The sequence below is a fragment of the Protopterus annectens genome, chromosome 3.part0, assembly GCF_019279795.1.
Source record: "Protopterus annectens isolate FY-2018-M chromosome 3.part0, PAN1.0, whole genome shotgun sequence".
NCBI classification, from domain to species: Eukaryota; Metazoa; Chordata; order Ceratodontiformes; family Protopteridae; genus Protopterus; species Protopterus annectens.
This window is the reverse complement of record NC_056731.1, coordinates 926,932,082-926,954,376: the sequence shown is the minus strand read 5'-3', so window position 1 is coordinate 926,954,376 and position 22,295 is coordinate 926,932,082. Positions and strand designations below refer to the sequence as shown.

The window sequence follows — 22,295 nt, the reverse complement described above, 5'->3', positions numbered from 1 at the left end:
GCGCCACTTCTCTGATTTGGTGGTTGCCATTGGCGGCCCCTTTAGGAGCCTCGGTATTGCCCTCTACCTCGAGCACGCCCGTTTTTTCCCCTTTGAAACTTGTCAGTGTCTGGAAAGGACCAATTCTTTGAAGGCCAATTCCTGCTGAATCTGGGTGGCTGAACCTGGAGGAAATCCTTGACTCTCTGTACTGATTTAGCCTTTTCCTCAATAGACTTAACCACATCTTGTGCATTAGCACCAAAAAGCTTCTGTTTTTCCAAAGGTGCATCTAGGAGTTTTACTTTAACATGGTCTGGCAGTGGCTGTTCTTTCAACCAAGCATGTCTACATATAACAGCCCCTGTCATAGCTGCCCTACATGAAGCTTCCAATGCATCATAACCACACTGAAGAAAATGATTGCTAACCTGCTGAGTGTTATGAAGCAAATCCTGCAATGCCTTTCTATCTATAGGCTCAGGAGAGGCTAACTTTTTCTGCAAATCATCCATTAAGAAATCCTGGTACTGAAACATGTGAAACAGACAGTTAAGTGACCTCATGGCAAGGGTGGAAGAGGTATAAACTTTTTTGCCCCATCTCTCCAGGGACCTAGATTCCCTGTCCGCGGGCAAAGGGTTTTTGGCAGAGGAAGTAGCTACTCCTTTGGGCCCCTGCGAAATAGTTTCTAGATCCACAGAGTGGGCCTTAAAGAGATGCTTATGAGTTTCAGGAACAATGTAATATCTGTCTGGCTTGACAGGAGCAGGAGGGAGAGAATCAGGGGAAGCACTGGAGTCTGAGTATACATCATCCAAGACATTCAACACTGGAGGAATAGCTAATGGTCTGTGCTGGGGTAACTTAAGGAAGGTACGTAGCCTTTTCCTGGAGTCAGAGAATTCCTGACCCTGCCACTGAAAATGCTCTCTCATGGAGTGGAGAACTTCTCCGAAAGAAATATCCTCTGGAGGAGAGGCAGAAGGAATTGATTCCTCAGCATCAGAATCCTCATAGGCCTGGAAGGATTCTTCCTGGGTATCTGAGTGCTCTAAATCCCTCGAGGCTTCATCTGAAGAGAGGGTATCTGTCTGCTCAGTTCTAGGCCTTTTATCTGCAGGCGGCTGAGAACCTCTGTCTGGATGCGACTGAGAACCTCTGATTAGAGAGATTAGATCTGCAGCTAGAGACATGATCTGTTTATCAGAAGAGGGGCCCTGGGAAAAAGATTTAGGAGGATGGGCCTTGGCCTGGCTAGCAGCCTTAGCACGTGCGTAGGCCTTGAAGGACATGGAGACAGGAGGCCTAGCTGCCCCACGTGCAGGAGTAACTTTATCCACAGGTATGGTGTCAGGTAAATCTAGAGCTTCAGTTTCGGGAGGAAAATTAACAACCGGCACCGGGGAAACCTCCGGGACCAAAGTACGCGGTAAAGCGGTGTCGTCGGCCTGGAGCGGTTGTATTACCGCCTCCGAAGAGACCGATGCACTCGCGGAAGGCTTAGGAGTGGTATCGGTGGACGACGCAGGCCGAGGATGTCGGTCCCGGTCCTTGCGTTTTTTGGAAATATGTGCTGTCGGTTGTTCTGACGGCATGATATAAGCGAATTTTTCACCAAAAAAGTCTTCGGCAAATTCTGCCCGGCGCCTGAGTGTGCGCTTATTAAAGCAAGCACAGGCCGAGATGTTGTGGTCTGGGCCCAGGCAGGGAAGACAGTAAGAATGGAAGTCCTTATGAGGTATTTGTTTACCACAAGACAAACAATTAACAACTTTTTCAATTTTTTCTGACATCGGCTGAGGCAAGAAAAAAGTTCCCCAACGGGGTACTTAGCTTTTTGATGACTTCGGTAACTGAAACACCGGAGCTGACCGACCGGCACTTGCGAACTGCTTCTGCTTCGGGCACCGGACGGCAAGAAAGACTGGGGAAGATGGCGTCGGCGGATGCCTTTGTACCCAAGCCGCTCTGACGTCGGGAAGGAGGCGACATCGGCCGACGCCGGACCCGGACTTTGGAATCCGGCCGACCGAGGGGCTTCCTGGGGCAGGACAACCCATATGTCAGGACTGCAGTTGCATTCTTGAAGGACATCTGTACTGTTATACACTGCAAAGGAAAACTGTTACAGTTGAAATTGCCTGAAGCTGCAAGGGTAAAGAAAGGAGGAGAAAAGAAAAAAGCTGTTTTATCTGAACTTGACATGGATGGTGAAACCAAAATCAGAGTTAGTTAGTAGTGGTCAATGGGAATGTGCAGTAGGTAGCTAAACTTATGACTTGGGCAGTCCCCAGACAGGTGTCCTCTAAAACAAAGACTGAAGAGAAAAAAAAAAAAACACAATCCATGTCCAAAGTTGAAAAGTAAATAAACTAAGACCTGCCCTTGCTCTTTTATTTTCCAATTCTTCCAATCCAATGTTAGAACATGCATTTATTTAAAGATGCGCACAGCTGCTACTGCTTAAATGAATGAATACCGGAACTGCAATATTTACTGAAAACTGGCAATGCACTGACGATATTACAGCTCTGAAACATGCAGGAAAGTAATCTAAAGGATCAAACTGCACTATCTACTTTTTGTTTTTGCTGGCTTCTAAGCAAGAAGCACTATTATAACCAGACCACCTGGCAGGCAATGTAGCCACCCTTTACTGCAAAACATACGGACTGTCTCTCTCTCTCAGACACACACACCCACACACACGATCATTTATTCATAATAAATGAAGAATTATATTTCATAATTAATCTTTTTATTTTTTCCAGAGAAGGTTTTACACGTGCAATGTTGTAAGACCATGCCGATCATGCATGCAGCTGTTACAAAAGCAGAAAAAGTGGCAAAAAAGTGAACAGGCATGTTGGCAAATCCAGTGACATACCAACTGTACTGAATAAGAAATAAAAAAATCACTGCAAACCAGGGTGGACTAAATGCACTTAGAAATCCTTTTAATACCCACAAGTAAATTTCAGGTATGCTTTTAATATCCACAAGTAAATTTCAGGTGCATTTTTAATATCCACAAGTAAATTTCAGGTACACTTTTAATATTAACGAGTAAACGTCAGGTACGCAAGCATAAAAAGCAAAAATAAATATGTTAAGGAACTAAAAATCACAAAAATAGTTCCTAAACCAAAAGATGGGCCATTTGTTTATGCAGAAGAGTTTGAATAAGGGTTGGGCTACATATTAAAATCAAAGTGGGTGTTCCCAAGGCCAAAGCATTGCAGGAAGGATAGGGCGGGATTTACGAGCAGCAACATAGCTGGTCAAATCAACACTAAAACAACACAAGGATGACCACAGTAAAAAATAAAAAAAAATGGCTTGAAGCTACGGTGATAAAGAAAAGTGCAAGGCAAAGTGAAATGTGAAGCATCTTCTGGTTCAATTATACTTCTAATGGGTGGGATCAAATGTTAAGACTTAAAAATAAAACAGAAAATGTTGATGTGATCCCACAGCTGTCATTTAAACTGTATAAAAATTACTTTATAGAAAATACCTTCAACAACTGCCAAAATGGCGGAGAAAATTTCTTTTCACATGAAAGGGACTTGGGTCCATAGGTCCATTTACCTCCTTCAACACTTAAGCTTAGATCTAAATAATGTTGATACAAATGGAATATGGACTTCACAAGTAACCTATTCAGCAAGGAAACTTTACAGCTATGTAATTCTTACAGCCAATATATTACATCTCCAAGGAACAGTATTGCACAACAAAATTGTCCAGAGAGCAAAATAGACTCCACACACAAGCTCACGCACAAAAATGCATTTACCTCCGACAACCCGTTGTTGCTGTCGGCATGGCTTTGGTCAAAAAGGAATGTGGTGCCATGTTGGAACTGTAAACTGGTTTCTCCTTGGTAGAATCAAATGTTTACATCATATCACTAGGTAACAGAGCATTAACTATGAAACGCAGTTACTGGATGGAAATTTTCCAGGTAATCCAAACAACAACAATATTTTGTTGCTAGCTTCAGTGATATTCTGGTTATTTATAATCAGTCAGTCACATCATTATTTCCTCTTAAAGAATGTGGTTGTTACTCACTGATGCTGTACACTGAGTCATTTTAACCACTTTTTACCACATTTTCATTCAAGTCATTATCTTCTACAACTTTGTTAACTCAAGAAAACAAAAAGAGAAGGCATGGGATAAACTTTGCGAGTACAAGAAATGATTTACAAGAAGCTGTAGTAACTCACACTACAAAAGAAATGTATGTACACCACACGTAAATTTAACATCTTTTTTTTTAATATCTTAACTTTTCACAAGTGTTGTGCTTATCGAAATGAACATAAATTACACACAATCAGCTTTCTACCCTCTATTTTTACATCAGTGCAATGCAATACATTTTAGAACTCATTTCAACTTGTTTCTTCATTGTATTGTATCCTACTTCTCGGACATCTGTATGCCTTGTACTTAAGTTCATATTGGCCAAATTATACATTTTCAAGCAAAAATGTTGAATTAGCAAGTATCAGTTGCACAGAAAAAAAATTATTAAAAAAAATGTACCTTGAAGTTGATTCTGCATTTTCTTTTTTTCTGGGTCATCTGACTCTCCATCACTCTCAGTCCTGATAGGAGATAAATAAAAATAATAAAACTGTGGGAAAATAGTCTGAAAATGAAATACAAACAAATATCAGCAAGCCATTGTTAATCAGCTTATAAACTACTTGGAAAAGGGAATTATTTAACTAAACAAATGCAGCAAATGCCTTCTTACGTGTGATGATTAAGGACTACACAAGATAGAGTAGTGGGCTCTTCACATATGATGGGAGCAATCTATCTCCAACATAATGGAGGAAAGCACTAGAAAAATACAGTTTTCTCATCAAACCTCTTTGTCTGGCCAAGGTACCAAGGCTAAAACCTTTCACACAGCCTTGTGTCCGATGTATGACCTGCACCCATGGGAGTAAAGGTACATAAACTGATGTACAAGTGTGAGATCCTCATACCATCTCAGAGCCAGGAGACCCGGAGATGTCTGAGGAAAAGTAAAATAAAAAAGTAAAGAGGTCAACTAAAAGGATGGGAGATGGAGAATGGCTCCACCTCAGTCCATATTAAAACAGAGGACAATACATTGAGATGGAAAAGGGGGTATGGACGAAAGGGTGGGAAGTAATACTGCAAAAGTGATCAGTAAGACAACTACTGTTAATGCTACGTTCTTACACAACTGCACTATGTCCTTCTTTAGATCACTGCTGCAGTATTCCAATACTGTTGGGTGACTTCCAAAGCTTAATATTTAGAAAGGGTGGATGGATCAGGAATAAAGAAACCATCATTTAATTCAGACAAAACAGATCTGGCAAAGGAGGCTCTGGATCTTGACAAAACAGCTACCCTATAATGTTCATGAAAGTATGCACAGATGACAAAGTTGCTTTTTTTAGAATAGCATATCACTGGAATAAATTCATTTGGAAAAGGCTCCAGAGGATGCAACTGCTCTAGTGGTGTGGGCTTTAACCGGATAAGGTAAGGATTTATCATGTGGATGTAAGAAAAACAGCAATGGGTTGCTTAGAGACAGGGCTGCCCGACTTAGTCTCCTTGAAGGAAACAAACAGCTGATCAGTTTTCTGAATGTCTTTAGCTTTATCCAAATAAAATATGAGCGGCCTATGCACATCCAGGGAATTAAGGATTCTTTCACCTTGTTCTGAAGCTTTGGAAAGATTCATGGGCTGGTTGAGGGCTAACTCATTCACCACTTTAGGCATAAAGAAAGGACTGACCAACAGAGAAACCCTGCCCTTATGAAAAATAAGTGAGGAGCTGTCATAAGGGCTTGAAGCTCAAACTCTTCTAGCAGAAGAAACAGCCACTAGTAGACTAAGTTCCTCCATTCTTTTTCCTGGGCTGGGATGTCTGAGAAGGAGAAACATTTTAAGTTTTCTGTTTCTTCCCCTTGGGACTGATGTCATCTTTAAGGAAACACAGTTTAACCAACCCTTTGCGTTCTTCTATCAAAGATTCAGGAACCTCTTCCCAAACCAGTACTTGAGGGATGCCTTCTGTTTCCTCCAAAATTAGAAGCCTATGTTACCTCCTTCTCCATCGCATCATTTCAGTCCATCGTATTAGACTTCAAGAGTCTGACTACGCAGATGAAGGTTCAAGCCTAGGTTATCAGAACTTTTTTTTTTTTTTTTTTTGGAAAGAGCTGGGTGTCGAACACTGAAGGTTCTGCATTTAAGATTTTGTGAGGTGCTTTAAGTGCAGAGTCTCTAAACAGGTACTAAAGAAATGAAAGATGTATACATAGAGTTTTTGGTAAAAATGACTGACAAATCTAGCCATTCTTACAGTAGTGTTCATTTCCAAGACAAAAAAAAGACACCCGAAGTGGAGCTCCTTATAAGGAACTTGCCTACCACAACCTTAATCCTCCCCCCCCCCCCATTAGCTAACATCTAATAGGTTAAAAATACCAAATTATAAAGAACACAAGGAAGGTTCCCAATGAGCCATTTATATGAGTAACTGGAGATAAGGATGATATCAAACACCACGTGTAAAACAGAACAAGCACGAGACGTGCATTCGGACTGGCATTGAGAAGGTCTGAAGATCTCACGCTCATATGTCTGTTTATGTACCCTTATACCCATGGGCTTATGTCAGATGCATCAGTCTATGGAAGATTTTGGCTTTGGTACCCCAGATGGATGTCCAGGTTATTGGGCGAGATAACCCAACACTGGAATACTATAACAATAATACAAGGAAGAACATCATAACATACATTTCTAGCACTGAAATATACCACACTGCTTAAATAAAACACTTTCAAGCAAAATGTCTCAAGCAGTAAAATAACAAAGGCAAGTAGTCACAAAGCATACACAAGCACCAAACATTCCCAAGCTTTAAATCCCTACACTTCAGTTAAAATTTCTCAAAAGCAGTAATTTTTTTTCCACAAAACCAGCCCTAGTATTCAGTAATAAGCCCTGTTTTAAAAATAGTTTCTGACAAGAAATTTCTGACATTAATAAAATTGCCAGCATTTTTCAAAAACATTTAAAAAGGCAATATTTTCTGTGTGGAAGGGTTCCTCTATGGGGACTTCCCTGCCAGAAATGAAGCATGTAGCCCATTGCTGTTTCCTACAAATCTTTTCAGCTGTTACTGCTTGGCTTGACAAAGTTCTGAAGAAATTCTGTCTTCACACAGAATGCGGATTTCCCTCCGATGGGCTGTCCAATCAGAATTCAGACTGAAGATGTGAAAGGTAGCCTGTGCTTTGTGAAGCTAACCAGATGTATCCTACACAGGATACAATGAATAGCCAAAACCTACGATGAACATAACACAACAATGCAGGATATACAAGGAAGCCTCACACAGCACAATGTCACTAGTTAGCTAGTAACTGATCTATTTCCTTGCAGATAAGATGCCTCAACTTTTTCAACTTCAGTCCAGATAAGGCAAAAGATAAGGTGGGTAAAGTCATATGTTTGATCATCCCTGAAGAAGATGAAGCATTTCCATGAAACTAGCTTCAAATTTTCTTCTGAACCTTCTTGTTCAAACTGGATAGTGACAACTTTTCCAGCATAAAGTTCAGATTACAGTTGGAAAATATCAAGAACACCTTTAAGGAAGCTTTCAAGAGTAAGCTGCCACTTGTAAATGCAAGAATGCATACTGTAAGTGCAGATATGAACAATTTGCCTCATGAGTAACCTGGGTTAGCTTCAAAGGGATGACTAAATTAATCTAACAATGTTAAAATTAGCCTGGCCTGTCAGAGTTACCTTGTTACCATTCATACTGAAGGAAGCTAGTTTTTCAGATCCTGCGTTCAAACAAAGGGAAAGGCACTCAGCATCCAAAGAATTGAAGAATTACTGAACTAAAGCTGGGAAGTAACTATTCAGATGAGTAGCAAGTCAGCCCAATTTCAGCATACACCACAGGCTTGCTACTTATTAAAAACAATGTAGTATACAACTGCCATGCATGTGCTAGGGACATCTACCTGCAGAGTGAATATCCAAACATGTCCTACTGTCATGCAAGATGCCAGCTATTAGGAAGAGATTTGGTTGGTTTCTCGATCACCAAATTAAAACTGCAACCCAGTAAAGCTGATAAGACCATGTGCCTACCAGTTTGCTAATGAAGCATGTCACTGAAGAATTAATGATGATGTGGAGAGGCCCCGTCTAAAGAATGGACCCAAGACTAACAGTTTTGCAACTGCACTCAATTCTTTCAAATGGGTGTGAACAGGTTATTCTTATGAAGATCAGTATTCTTAACGCACATTTTTGCAGGTGGGCTCACCAACAACAATCTGAGAAGTCTATCGTCAAATGCTACTGAGGATAAAAAAGGCCCAAATTATGCTCCATTTTTAAGCTGTGAGGTTCCTGCCATCAAAGGAATTCCACCTTCAATAAATGCATTGCAAGAACTGCAAAGTACAGTTTTGTACCTACCATAAATGTAGATGTCCGATAGATATGCAACTGCAGTCATAACATATGGGTTGTCCTGCCTCAGGCAGCCCTCGGTCGGCCGGATTCCAAAGTCTGGGTCCAGCATCTGCTGGTGTCGCCTCCTCTCCGACATCAGAATGGCTGGAGTATAAAGGCATCGGCTGACGCCATCTTCTTCAGTGTTTCTTGCCCCAGATGCCAGGTGCCCTCCTAGGAAGGCTAAATTTGGTGAATGGATAAACAATTCCAGACATGCACAACAGTAATAAAACAGATACACCATAGGAGATACCCCCAGCTAATAGGAATAGGGGTAGTGGACCCATAAAGAAGGTTGCAGAGGGGTAGGAGGGTGGGAAAATCCGACTGCAGTTGCATATCTATCGGACATCTACATTTATGGTAGGTACAAAACTGTACTATGTCCTTCAAGAATGCAACTGCAGTCATAACATATGGGTTGAATACCATAGCCAAGCTGGGGGTGGTTGGAACTAAGAAAGTGATGGTGTAGCTAAAATGCCCTGCAGGACTGCCGAAGCAAAGCCTGCTCGGGATCTGGAGTATAAAGGCAGGTTGTAGTGCTTGGTAAATGTATGAACGGAGCTCCATGTAGCAACCTCTAGAATGTCCTTTGTAGCCACTCCTCTTAGGAAAGCTGTGGATGTAGCTATAGCTCTGGTGGAGTGTGGCCTAATATTGGCTGGCACACCTTTTCCATGAAAAGAATAGCAGAATCTGATGCAGTGTCCAATCCATTTGGAAATTGTTTGTTTGGAGATTGCTTTTCCTTGTACTCCAGCAGCATAGGCTACAAACAGTTGGTCAGACTTTCTGGTGGCCTTAGTTCTGTCCAAGTAATAGCGTAGCTGCCTGTGTATGTCCAAAGTATGCAGCAGTGCTTCCCCCCTGTTTTGAGGATTGGGGAAGAAAGTAGGCAGGTGAATGGCTTGATTTAGAGACACCCTGGAAATTACTTTTGGCATGAATGAAGGATTGGTTCTTAGAGAGACTCTGTCCTGATGAAAAATGAGAAAAGGAGGTACTGCCATGAGTGCCTGTATCTCCGAGACTCTTCTTGCTGATGTGACTGCCAATAGGAAAACCGTTTTCCATGAGAGAAATTGCATTTCTGAAGTTGCTGCTGGTTCAAAGGGAGGAAGAGTTAATTTTTCCAAGACGAAGTTGAGGTCCCATGCAGGTACTGGCGGTTTCCTGGGAGGTTTGATATTCTTTATCTCTCTTAGGAACTGTCTTAGCAAAGGATGTGAAAACACAGGTGGATCACATTTGTATTTTGCTGAGATTGCTGAGGCATGAATCTTTATGGAAGAATATGAGAGACCAGTATGAAACATTTCTGCCAAGTATTCCAAAATCTGAGGTATACTCAATACTGTTGTATCCTGACCCCTGTTAGCATTCCAGATGATGAATCTCTTCCACTTGGCTGAATAGGTTTTTCTGGTGGAAGGTCTGCGTGCTTCCAGTAAGATCTCTTGAACTTTTTTGGAAAGAGAGATATCGGAAGGAGTTATGGTAACCTCCAGGCTGTCAGATGCAATGTTTTCAGGTTTTGATGAACAGTCCTGTAATGGTGTTGTGTTAGAAGCAGCGGCCATAGGGGCAGAGGCCACGGTTTGGTCCGAGTTATGCTCAACAGCAATGGGTACCAGTGCTGCCTTGGCCAGTCTGGAGCTATAAAAATGCCTGTTGGTTGTTCTGCTTTGATCTTCAGTATCACCTTGGTCAGCAGTGGTAGAGGAGGGAATGCATAAATTGTTAGGGAATTCCAGCTGAAGGAGAGAGCATCCGTTTTCCAGGCTAGAGGATGGTGGGTCCTTGTACAGAACTTTTCCAGGTGATGATTCATGTGAGAAGCAAAGAGATCTATGTCCAATCTTCCCCATGTCCTTGTTATTTGTGAGAAAATGTGAGGATGCAGCATCCATTCATGTGGATCCAAGAAATTTCTGCTCAGCTTGTCCGCCAGTACATTGTCCTTGCTGGGACTGGGATTGGGATTGCAAATGTATCTTCAGACTTAGGGATTTTTCCCAGAGAATCATTGTTAGTCTGCAGAGGGGATAAGAATGAGTGCCTCCCTGCTTGTTTATATACCACATAACAGTGGTGTTGTCTGTCCTTATTGGCAAATGTCCTTGTTGAAGTGATTTTTTGAAAGTCTCGATTGCCTGTATCACTGCCAACAACTTTTTTGGTTTATGTGCAGATGCCTTTCCCTTGGTGTCCATTGACCTTGAATGCATCTGCCCTCCATGTGCGCCCCCCATCCATGGTCCGAGGCGTCTGTTGTAATCATTTGGCCTGCTTGAGGTTTGTTGAAAGACATGCCTTTGTTTAACTGACTTGTTTGAGCCCACCACAAAAATTCTCTTCGCAAACATGGAATGAGTGGGATTACGTCCTCTAGGCTTTGGCTGTGTTGGGACCATAAGCTTTTTAAGTACCATTGCAGCTTTCTCATATGAAGTCTTGCCAAAGGTATCAGAAGAATGCAAGATGCCATGAACCCCAGGGCCTGCAGGATTTTCCTTGCAGTCAGCTGGGAGAGCTTTGCTAGGCCTTTGAAGTACTCTGGTAACTGCTGTTTTTCCTCTGTGAGATAAGCCATTTGTGTTTTTGTGTCCAGTTTGGCTCCTAGGAAAATAATCTGTTGGGATGGCAGAAGTCTTGATTTCTGAATGTTGACTGTGTATCCCAAAGCCTGTAGTAATTGAATGACATAGTCCAAGTTTGCTATCAAGGTTTGTTTGTTGTCTGCTTGTATGAGGCAGTCGTCCAGGTAGGGGTATATTTGAATCCCCTGGAGTCTGCAGTGTGCCACTACTGATGCCAGGCATTTCGTGAACACTCTGGGCACAGTAGATAAGCCAAACGGCAATGCTGAGAATTGATAATGCTCTGTCCCTGCAAGAAATCTGAGGTATCTTCTGCAGCTTTGTCTGATTGGGACATGCAGGTATGCCTCCTTGAGGTCCAGAGTGACCAGCCAAGACCCCTTGCCCAGCATGGGAAGGAGTTGCTGCAACGTCAGCATTTTGAACTTTGGCACAATGAGAAGTATTTAGAGTAGACCAGTCCAGTATAGGCCTCCATTTGTTTTCCTTTTTTGGAACAAGGAACAGTCTTGAATAAAATCCCTGGCCTTGTTCCTGTGGAGGGACCTTTTCTATTGCTTTTATATTTAACAGCTTTGAAACTTGAATGAGTGCCTCTGCCCTTTGATGGAGTGGCAGGTTTGGCATGCCTTGTCTTATTGGCAAAGTATGGAAGTGGAATCTGTAACCTTTGTCTATTAAATCCAGAATCCAGTTGTCCTTGGTTAATATATGCCAGTTTTTTGAGAATAAGGATAATTTTCCGCCCAAAGGTGCTTCTCTTTGAGCCTTTGTAGGCGGTATGAAAGTCAAGTCATTGTGGTTGTCCTTGTGGTGCAGCTGGACTGCCTGCGCCACTTCTTTGATTTGGTGGTTGCCACTGGCGGCCCCTGTAGGAGCCTCGGTATTGCCCTCTACCTCGGGCACGCCTGTTTTTTCCCCTTTGAAACTTGTCAGTGTCCGGAAAGGACCAATTCTTTGAAGGCCAATTCCTGCTGAATCTGGGAGGCTGAACCTGGAGGAAATCTTTGACTGTTTGTACTGATTTAGCTTTTTCCTCAATGGACTTCAACACATCTTGTGCATTAGCACCAAAAAGCTTCTGTTTTTCCAGAGGTGCATCAAGAAACTTTACTTTAACATGGTCTGGCAGTGGCTGTTCTTTTAACCGAGCATGTCTACAAATAACAGCCCCAGTCATAGCTGCCCTACATGAAGCCTCCAATGCATCATAACCACACTGAAGAAAATGATTGCTAACCTGCTGAGTGTTATGTACTAGATCCTGCAATGCCTTTCTATCAATAGGCTCAGGAGAGGCTAGCTTTTTCTGTAACTCATCCAGTAAAAAATCCTGGTACTGAAACATGAAAAAGGCAGTTAAGTGACCTCATGGCCAGGGTGGTAGAGGTATAAACTTTCTTACCCCATCTCTCCAGGGACCTAGCTTCCCTATCCGCTGGCAGTGGATTCTTGGCTGTGGAAGTAGCCACTCCCTTGGGGCCCTGTGAAATAGTTTCTAGATCCACAGAATGGGCCTTAAAGAGATGTTTGTGGGCGTCAGGGACCCTATAATATCTGTCTGGCTTGACTGGAGCAGGAGGGAGAGAATCAGGGTTAGCACTGGAGTCGGAGAAAACATCATCCAGGACATCCATAACTGGAGGGATAGCTAAAGGTCTGTGCTGGGGTAGCTTGAGGAAGGTACGTAGCCTTTTCCTGGAATCAGAGAATTCCTGACCCTGCCATTTAAAATGCTCCCTCATAGAGTGAAGGACTTCACCGAACGAAAAATCCTCTGGAGGAGAGGCAGAGGGAATTGATTCCTCAGCATCAGAGTCCTCATAGGCCTGGAAGGATTCTTCTTGGGTATCTGAATGCTCAGAATGCCCAGAGGCCTCATCTGAAGAGAGGTTGTCGGCCTGCTCAGTTCTGGGCCTTTTCTCTGCAGGCGGCTGAGAACCTCTGTCTGGATGAGGCTGTGACCCCCTGATAAGAGAAATAAGATCTGCAGCAAGAGACATGATCTGTTTATCAGAAGAAGGGGCCTGGGCAGTAGGTTTAGGATGGGCCTTGGCCTGGCTGGCGGCCTTAGCACGTGCAAAGGCCTTGATGGACATGGATACAGGAGGCCTAGCTGCCCCACGTGCAGGAGTAACCTTGTCCACAGGAATGGTGTCGGGTAGATCCAGAACTTTGGTTTCTGGAGGAAAATCAACAACCGGCACCGGTGTAGACTCCGAGACCGAAGGACGTGTAAACGCTGTGTCGTCGGCCTGGAGCGGTTTTATTACCACTTCCGAAGGGACCGAAGCACTCGCGGAGGGTTTAGGAGGAGTATCGGTGGAGGACGCGGGCCGAGGATGTCGGTCCCGGTCCTTTCGTTTTTTGGTAGATTGAGTTGTCGGTTGTTCCGACGGCGTGATATAAGCAAAAGATTCGCCGAAAAAGTCTTCGGCAAATTCTGCCCGGCGCCTGAGAGTGTGCTTATTAAAGCAAGCACAGGCAGCACAGGCCGAGACGTCGTGGTCTGGGCCCAGGCAAGGGAGGCAATAAGAATGGAAGTCCTTATGAGGTATTTGTTTACCACAAGACAAACAATTATTAACTTTCTCAATTTGTTCTGACATCGGCGGAGGCAAGAAAAAATGTTCCCCAACGGGGTACTTAGCTTTTAGATGACTTCGGTATTGAAAACACAGGAGTTGACCGACCGGCACTTGCGAACTGCTTCTGCTTCGGGCACCGCGCGGCAAGAAAGACTGAAGAAGATGGCATCGGCCGATGCCTTTATACTCCAGCCGTTCTGACGTCGGAGAGGAGGCGACACCAGCCGACGCCAGACCCAGACTTTGGAATCCGGCCGACCGAGGGCTGCCTGAGGCAGGACAACCCATATGTTATGACTGCAGTTGCATTCTTGAAGGACATCTTCTAGTACGTCTGATGCCTAATTTCATAGATTCTTTAATACTCTGTGGTTTTCTCATGTGACCTCTTGTAAAACAAGCACCAGGATAAAAATGATTTGTTCTCACTGTCCAAAAATGGTTGCCCTGTTAGTACTATCAGTGAAAAGAATTGCTTCATTAAAGCTTCTATCTTTTGCACCTGTTCTTAAGATCAGAAAAATAAACTAGAGTGATTCTTTGATTGCCCCCTTGAAGTTCTCCACAAAGTTCTGTCTGTAAAAAGTATAGGTTTGACTTCATGTAGTTTTACAATTACATCCAAGGTTCTGGAAAGCATTATTATAACCTCCGTGTGTTTTGACAAGTGCTCTCATGTCTGAGCTACTGTAAGGAATTTAAGAAAGATGGTTATTTGCTGCTTTCTCAGAAATGCAACACTAAAGTTAAACATTTAGTAAATACTCAGGACTGTGAATAGGCTAAAAGTGAAAGTAGCAAACTGGACACAGACGTGCTGCTTGTAAATGCAAATATTTCCTGTGAGGTCTCACTGGGATATGAAGGGAAGAATATTTCTTGTGCAACATAGCAAAAGGAATGGAATGCTCTTCTACAAACGGTAGCTCATGCATTATGTCAAAATTAATGGATTACAGTTTTACTGTTCAAGTACATATCTCCAAGCTTTGTCTCTTGGAACTAGAAAATACCTGGAATAACGGTGGTCTGTGATCTAATACACTGGGCTCTTCTATCATAACAACTGTTCTATTAGCTCTAATGCAATCTACACTTGAGATGGAAATGGAGGTAACTCTTGAACTTCTGTTCAATAACCTTCTGATATTGGTAAGAAAAAACTAGTAACTCAACATTCCATTAAATAACTTTCTAAAATTGGTTAGAAAAAAAAACTACTTATGTAATATTCTGACAGCCTATCGGGGGAAAAACCAACTGAAAATTAACCCTTTCCCATCCGTACCTCTGGAAGATAAAGGGTGCATTGGCTGTGGTCACCAGGACCATCCCTGTTGCTAGCACTTGGACTTACAAGATACAGGAGAAGGGGCTGTAACAAAGATGTTTTGTGAAGGTTTTGCTATCTAGAAAAAGATCTACCTAGTACAATGTTTCTAGAAATGTGGGAATGAGAATAAAAATAAATTGTTTTACTACAGCCCTTGCTTTGTCTTTCTCTTACACTGTCCCAAAATAATATGAGTTGCACATTTTCCAAATAATGTCTTGGGTACAACACGTCTCTGTTTGTGATGCGACATCCTCTGGATATGGTTCCATTATCAACCAAGCCTATCTCCTTATGGCTACTCAAGGAGAAAATGGCCTAAAAGTGGCATCAACAGCATCATATGCATACTTGAGATGTACTCCTACATTATCTGATTTACAGGGTCTATTTTTCAAGTTTACTTGAGGTTTTCCCTTCAAGAAATGGAAAAATAAAAGTATCTGACCTAATGAAGCCCTGGTATGTCACTATGTGGGCCAAATTCAAAATTCTGAAAGATAAATTGATGGATGTATACATCTGTTATGCCCATCTAGTAAAAGGCAGAGTGACTACTGAAGAGTCCTGCTCTGGTGTTCAAAGAGGACAATACTATTTGGCTGGGTATGATTTCAAACTGTTAAGAAGATCTCCTCCATCACAGCTAATCTACCCTCTTAGAAGCTGAAGTCCACATGTCAGGATGAGCTGGATGACAAAATATTATTAAATATATACAGAACAGGAGTACAGATCTCTGCTTTATATGCAGACTCTTCAAGTGCCTCCTTTTTAAGGAATGGTTTCAGAAACCCATCCAAAGAGCTCCACAGAATTAACAGTTCAATAAAAGTAGCACCTTCCAGGGCATTGGGAACTGAGATGTAGTTACATCATTGTCCAAATCTATTTCAAATGTTGAGTCTATCCAACTCCTCCAACATTATTCTTCCTTCTTCTCTCAGGAAAATAGAAATGGAGACCTTTTACTGTTTCTTGTGCCTTGCCTACAAGCAATGATAACAGTGAAGGCTTTTGATAGTGCTCCTACATTTATTTATTTTTGTTTATTATTTGGTTATAAGTTACAGTCTCAGCCTAACTGGGGAAGGCAACAACAAAAATTGCCAATCATACTTGTCATCACAATAAACAAAACATGATGGAGGGATAGGGTTCCTGACCCAGAGACTCCCCAGACTCTGGAACAGATTGCCCATACATGTCAAGCAGAGTGCCTCTTTGGCCCTCTTCAAAAGGAACCTTGACGACTGGATGGGAGAAAGGAAATTCACCCCAGGGATCACGTCAGTTGTCCTGCTAGACAGGGGTCCAGGGAAGTAAATAGTGTGGGAAGAAATAGCCAGGGAATTGTCATGGCTAGGCTTGTATAGGCCTTAGGGCTGATAGCAGAGTACCAACCTATGAACCTACAACATAATGAAAAACAATAATGCAGGTATGACAAAACAGAGATCTTAACTGAACGTTAGTCAAAAGGTGCAATAATAAGCCATATTACAGTCACTAGTAAACAACAGCGTCAACATTTACAGATAATTTGCAGATCTTTTGATAAAGAGTGACATAAAAGTAGATCCTATGTGCTACTCATTGTAAACACGACTGGTACATTTACAATGACATACCACAACAGAAATAACTAAAAAATGCAGGAGATAGGGAAGCCAATCAAAATGGGCTGCTGTAAACCGGTAGATTCTTGAACCATTTCAACTATTTACTTGTGAAAGTACAGTTTTGTACCTACCATAAATGTAGATGCTCGAGTGCTAATACAGCTGCAGTCATAACAGATGGGTTATCCTGCCGTCAGGCGGGTCCTCGGTCGGCCGAATTCCAAAGTCTAGGTCCGGCGTCGGATGTCGTCGCCTCTTCCCTGACGTCAGTGTGGCAGGGGTATAAAAAAAAAACAGCAGACGCCATTTTCTTCAGTTTTTCTTGCCCCAGATGTCAGGTGCCCCCAGACGGAAGGCAAAACATAAATTTATGTAATAATGCAAATCAATATAATCAAAAAACAGTAGATGCAAGCAAATACACCATAAAAGAATACCCCAATCAGGTTGTATGAGGAGGTGTTAGCCATTAGGTCTGTCCCAAGAGGGGAAGGAGGGAGGGAAACCTGGACTGCAGCTGTATTAGCACTCGAACATCTACATTTATGGTAGGTACAAAACTGTACTATGTTCATCGTGCATACAGCTGCAGTCATAACAGATGGGTAGAATCCCAAAGCTAAAAAAGGGGTGGTAGGCACTAAGTGGAACTAGGAGGAGCAAGGATGCCCTGCAAGACTGCAGTGGCAAAGCCCGCTCTAGATTTGGAGTATAATGGTAGGTGGTAGTGCTTGGAGAATGTATGTACAGAACTCCAAGTGGCTGCTTCCAAAATATCTTTGATAGGAACCCCCCTAAGGAAAGCTGCAGAGGTAGCTGTGGCCCTTGTGGAGTGAGATCTGATGCCTGTAGGTACAGTTTTACCATGAAAAGAATAACAAAAGCGTATGCAGTGGGCTATCCATTTTGAGATTGTCTGTTTGGAAATAGCCTTCCCTTGAGCACCTGTAGCATAGGACACAAAGAGTTGCTCTGATTTTCTGAATGGCTTTGTTCTGTCCAAATAATAATGAAGCTGTCTGTGAATGTCCAAGGAATGTAGTAGTCTCTCCCCTTTGTTTTGTGGATTAGGGTAATAGGTAGGTAAGTGGATAGCCTGATTCAAGGCTACCCTGGATACTACCTTTGGATATTACCTTTGGCATAAAGGAAGGGTTGGTTCGTAAGGAAACTCTGTCCTGATGAAAGGCTGCACAGCCATGTGGGCTTGTAGTTCCGAAACCCTGTGTGTTGAGGTGATAGCCAGAAGGAAGGCTGTTTTCCATGACAAATATTGCAGTTCTGTTGAAGCAGCTGGCTCAAATGGAGGCAGGGTCAGTTTTTCTAGAATGAAATTGAGGTCCCAAGCAGGTACTGGTTGCTTCCTTGGGGGTTTTATTTTCTTAGCCCCTCTGAGGAACTGTCTTAAGACAGGGTGAGAGAATAAAGGAGGATCAGTGTTGTATTGAGCAGAAATGGCTGAGGCATGGATTTTGATGGAGGAGAATGAAAGTCCACTGTTTAGCATCTCAGCAAGGTACTGTAATATTTGAGGTAAATTCAGTATTCCAGGATTCTGACCCTTTTTCTCATTCCAGGCACAAAACCGTTTCCATTTTGCGGAGTAGGCCTTTCTAGTAGAAAGCCTTCTGGCCTCCAAAATGACATCCTGCACCTCCTTGGAGAGTAGGGTCTGTTGTGAATTTAAGTAATCCTCCATGCGACTAGACAGTGTTTTCAGCTGACTGTGAAGAGTTTTGAAGTTGTGCTGAGTCAACAGAAGAGGCATTAGAGGCAGGATCCATGGTGGGGAATGCGTCAGGCTCCTCAGGAGTGGGTACCAGTGTTGTCTTGGCCAGTCTGGAGCAATGAGAATCATATTTGGTCTGTCTGCTCTGGCTTTTAATAGAACTTTGGGCAGCAGAGGAAGAGGTGGAAAGGCATAAACTGTCATTGTGGTCCAACTGAAAGAGAATGCGTCCACTTTCCAGGCCTGTGGATGATAGGTCCTTGAGAAGAATTTTGTCAATTGGTAATTTCTGTGGGTAGCAAAGAGATCTATGTCTGGCCTTCCCCATGCTTGAATTATCTTTGTAAAAACTTGAGGATGCAACTTCCATTCGTGTGGATCTGTCATATTTCTGCTTAGGTTGTCTGCCAGCGTGTTTTCCTTGCCTGGCAGGAATTGTGCTTGAAGTTGGATTTACAATTCCAGAGCCATGTTCCAAAGAGACATGGTTAGTCTGCACAGGGGATATGAATGGGTTCCTCCCTGTTTGTTTATGTACCACATCACTGTGGTGTTGTCTGTCCTTATCAACAGCTGGCCTGGATGCAGTAGGTCTTTGAAAGCCATAATAGCATTTTTTACTGCTAGCATTTCCTTTTGATTGATGTGTAGGTGCTTTCTTTTTGGGACCATTTGCCCTGAATGCACTGATCTGTCATGTGCGCCCCCCAGGCGTAGTACGAGGCGTCTGTTGTGATGATTAGATTTGCTTGAGGCAAGCAGAATGGGAGACCTATATTTCTTTGGCATACTTGAGCCCACCACAGAAATTCCTTTTGGAGGCATGGAATCAGTGGTATAATTGTTTCCAAACTGTGGCTGTGTTGAGACCATAAGTTTTTTAGGTGACATTGAAGTTTCCTCATATGCAGCTTTGCAAATGGGATCAGCAGGATGCAAGATGCCATGAATCCCAGAGCCTGCAGGATTTTCCTTGCAGTCAGCCTGGTGAAGGTTGCCAGTTTTCTGAAGTATTGTGTTAGTTGCCCTTGCTTCTCTGGCGTGAGGTAGGCCATCTGGGTGTTTGTATTCAAGCTGGCATCCAGGAAAATTATTGTTTGAGAGGGTATTAGTCTTGATTTCTTTTTGTTGACTGTGTATATCCCAGAGTTTTCAACAACTTTATTACAAACGCCAGGTGTTTCAGAAGTATGTGTTTGCTGTCCGCTTGGATCAGGCAGTCGTCCAAATATGGGTATATTTGTATCCCTTGAAGTCTGCAGAAGGCAATTACTGATGCCAGGCATTTCGTGAACACTCTGGGCGTAGTAGATAAGCCAAAGGGCAATGCAGAGAATTGATAATGGGTTGAACCTGCAAAAAATCTGAGGTATCTTCTGCAATCTTGTCTGATAGGGACATGCAGGTATGCCTCCTTGAGGTCCAATGTTACCAGCTAAGATTCCTTGCCCAGCATGGGAAGAAGCTGCTGTAATGTGAGCATCTTGAATCGTGGTACAAGTAAATGTGTGTTTAGTATGGATAGGTCCAAAATAGGCCTCCAATCTTTGTCCTTCCTTGGTACCAGGAATAGTCTGGAATAAAAACCTTGACCCTGTTCTTGTGCAGGTACCTCTTGAATAGCTGTCATGTCCATGAGAGCTGAAATTTGTTTTTGTGCCTCTGCCCTTTGATTTTGTGGCAGGTTTGGCATGCCTCATTTTTGGAAGGGTGTGAAAGTGGAATCTGTAGCCTCTGTCTATAATGTCCAGGATCCATTTGTCTTTTGTGACAATATGCCAATTTTTCGAAAATGCCAGTTTCCCACCTAAAGGTACTGCCATTAGAGCTTTGCTTGGCATGCAAAGGGGAAAGTCATTGGTTCTGCTTTCTGAATGGCTGTGATCTATCCTCTCCACCTCTTGGAGTAGGTGCTTGCCATTGTCTGCCTCTAAATGATCCTTGAGATTGCCCTCTACCCCTCGGGCGCCTGTATCTACCTCTTTGAGGTCTGTCCGTGGCTGGAAAGGACCAATTTTTTGAAGGCCAATTTCTACTGAAACGTGGAGGTTGTACCTGTAGGAAATCTTTCACTGTTTGCATTGATTTTGCCTTTTCCTCCATTTTCTTTAACACCTCCTCAGCTTAAAACCAAACAATACATATTTTTGAAGAGGTGCATCTAGTAATTTAGCTTTGACATGATCTGGTAAGGTTTGCTCTTTGAGCCAAGCATGTCTTCGTACAACTGATCCTGTAACAGCAGCTCTACATGAGGCCTCTAAAGCATCAAAACCACATTGCAAGGTATGTTTACCCACTTGTTCTGCACTATGCAACAAATCCTGCAACTCCTTCAAGCCTGGTTGTTCAGGTTGTGACATTTTGCTTTTCAACTGAGATAACAAAAACTGTTGATACTTTAACATATGGAACTGACAGTTTAATGCCCTCATGGTTAAAGTGGCCGAGGTGTATACCTTTTTCCCCCACCTTTCTAAAGCTCTGGAATCTCTCTCTGAAGGTAATGGATTTTTAGCAGTGGAGGCCTTAATTCCCTTGGGACCCTGTGAAATAGTTTCTGGGTCAGCCGCATGGCTTTTGTATAGGAATTGGTGTGAATCAGGAACCCGGTAATACCTGTCAGGCTTGACTGGAGCTGGAGGTAAAGAATCTGGGTTAAGGCTGACCTCTGAATACACATCATCTAGTATGTCTAAGGACGGATAGCCAGAGGCCTGTGCTGAGGGAGCAAGAGGAAATCCCTGAGCCTTTTCTTGGAGTCTGAGTAATCTTGGCCTTCCCAGTGGAAGTGTTCCCTCAAAGTATGTAAGGTTTCCCCAAAAGAATAGTCCTCGGGGGGGGGGGGAGACAGAGGGAATGGACTCCTCTGCATCAGAATCTTCAAAAGGGGAGTATGAATGTTCCTGGTCTTCAGAATGTTCTGAAGTAATGGAGGCCTGGTCCGAGGAAGGGTATTCTTCCTCTACTCTGGGCCTTTTGTCCGAGGGGGGGTTGAGAACCCCTGATAAGAGTAATCAAATCCTCAGCCATTTTGAGCATCTGTTTTTTAGGCATGGGGCCTTGAGAGGGGCCCTGTGGAGCTTGTCTTTTAGTATGCATGGCTGCTTTAGATTTAGTGAAAGCCTTAATGGAAAAAGAAGGCGGCCTGAAGACACCTTGAGAGGTGGCAGGCCTGTCTAAACTCTAAGTTTCCCCGCCAAGAGTGGCGTCGGTATCTGTAATCGGGGTGTGGGCCGAGGAGCCTGCGACCTCGGGCACAGAAGACACCGCTAAAGAAGTGTCCTCAGTAGTCAGGGGCTGCGTAGGTGCCTCGCTGAGAACCGGAGCACCTGCAGACGGCTTTAGCGTGGTGTCGGTAGAAGTTGCGGACCTCGTAGGTCGGTCCTTATCTTTGCATTTTTTTACTCAAAACTGGAGTCGGAGTATCCGACAACATAATGTAATTAAACTTTTTGCCAAAATAGTGGTGGGCGAACTCCGCCCGACACTTAATACTGCGTTTGTTGAATGTAGCACAAAAACGACAGGCCGAGATGTCGTGGTCTGGGCCTAAGCAAGGAATGCAGAGGGAATGGAAATCCTTATGCGGTATTTGCTTCCCACATGAAATGCAATTATTAACTGTCTGACATCAGTCTGAGGCAAGAAAAGTTTCCCCAACGGGGTACTTAGCTTTCAAGACGACTTCGGTTGAAAAATATTCGTAATCTCAGGAGCTGGCCGACCGGCACTTGCGAACTGCTTCTGCTTCAGGCACCGCGCGGCAAGAAAGACTGAAGAAAATGGCGTCGGCTGTTTTTTTTAAACCCCTGCCGCACTGACGTCAGGGAAGAGGCGACGACATCCGACACCGGACCTAGACTTTGGAATTCGGCCAACCGAG

At 43.2% G+C, this 22,295-nt stretch overlaps 1 protein-coding gene across 2 annotated transcripts in view; it reads right to left on the bottom strand.

The window, feature by feature from the left end:
• VPS4B (vacuolar protein sorting 4 homolog B) overlaps window positions 1–22,295 on the bottom strand; it is a 904,737-nt gene that overhangs the window by 640,019 nt on the left and 242,423 nt on the right. For both annotated transcript variants that reach the window (XM_044065255.1, XR_006364000.1), the window contains exon 4: window positions 4,540–4,601. In XM_044065255.1, coding sequence (XP_043921190.1) covers window positions 4,540–4,601 — 62 coding nt within the window. The remainder of the gene's footprint in view (window positions 1–4,539; window positions 4,602–22,295) is intronic.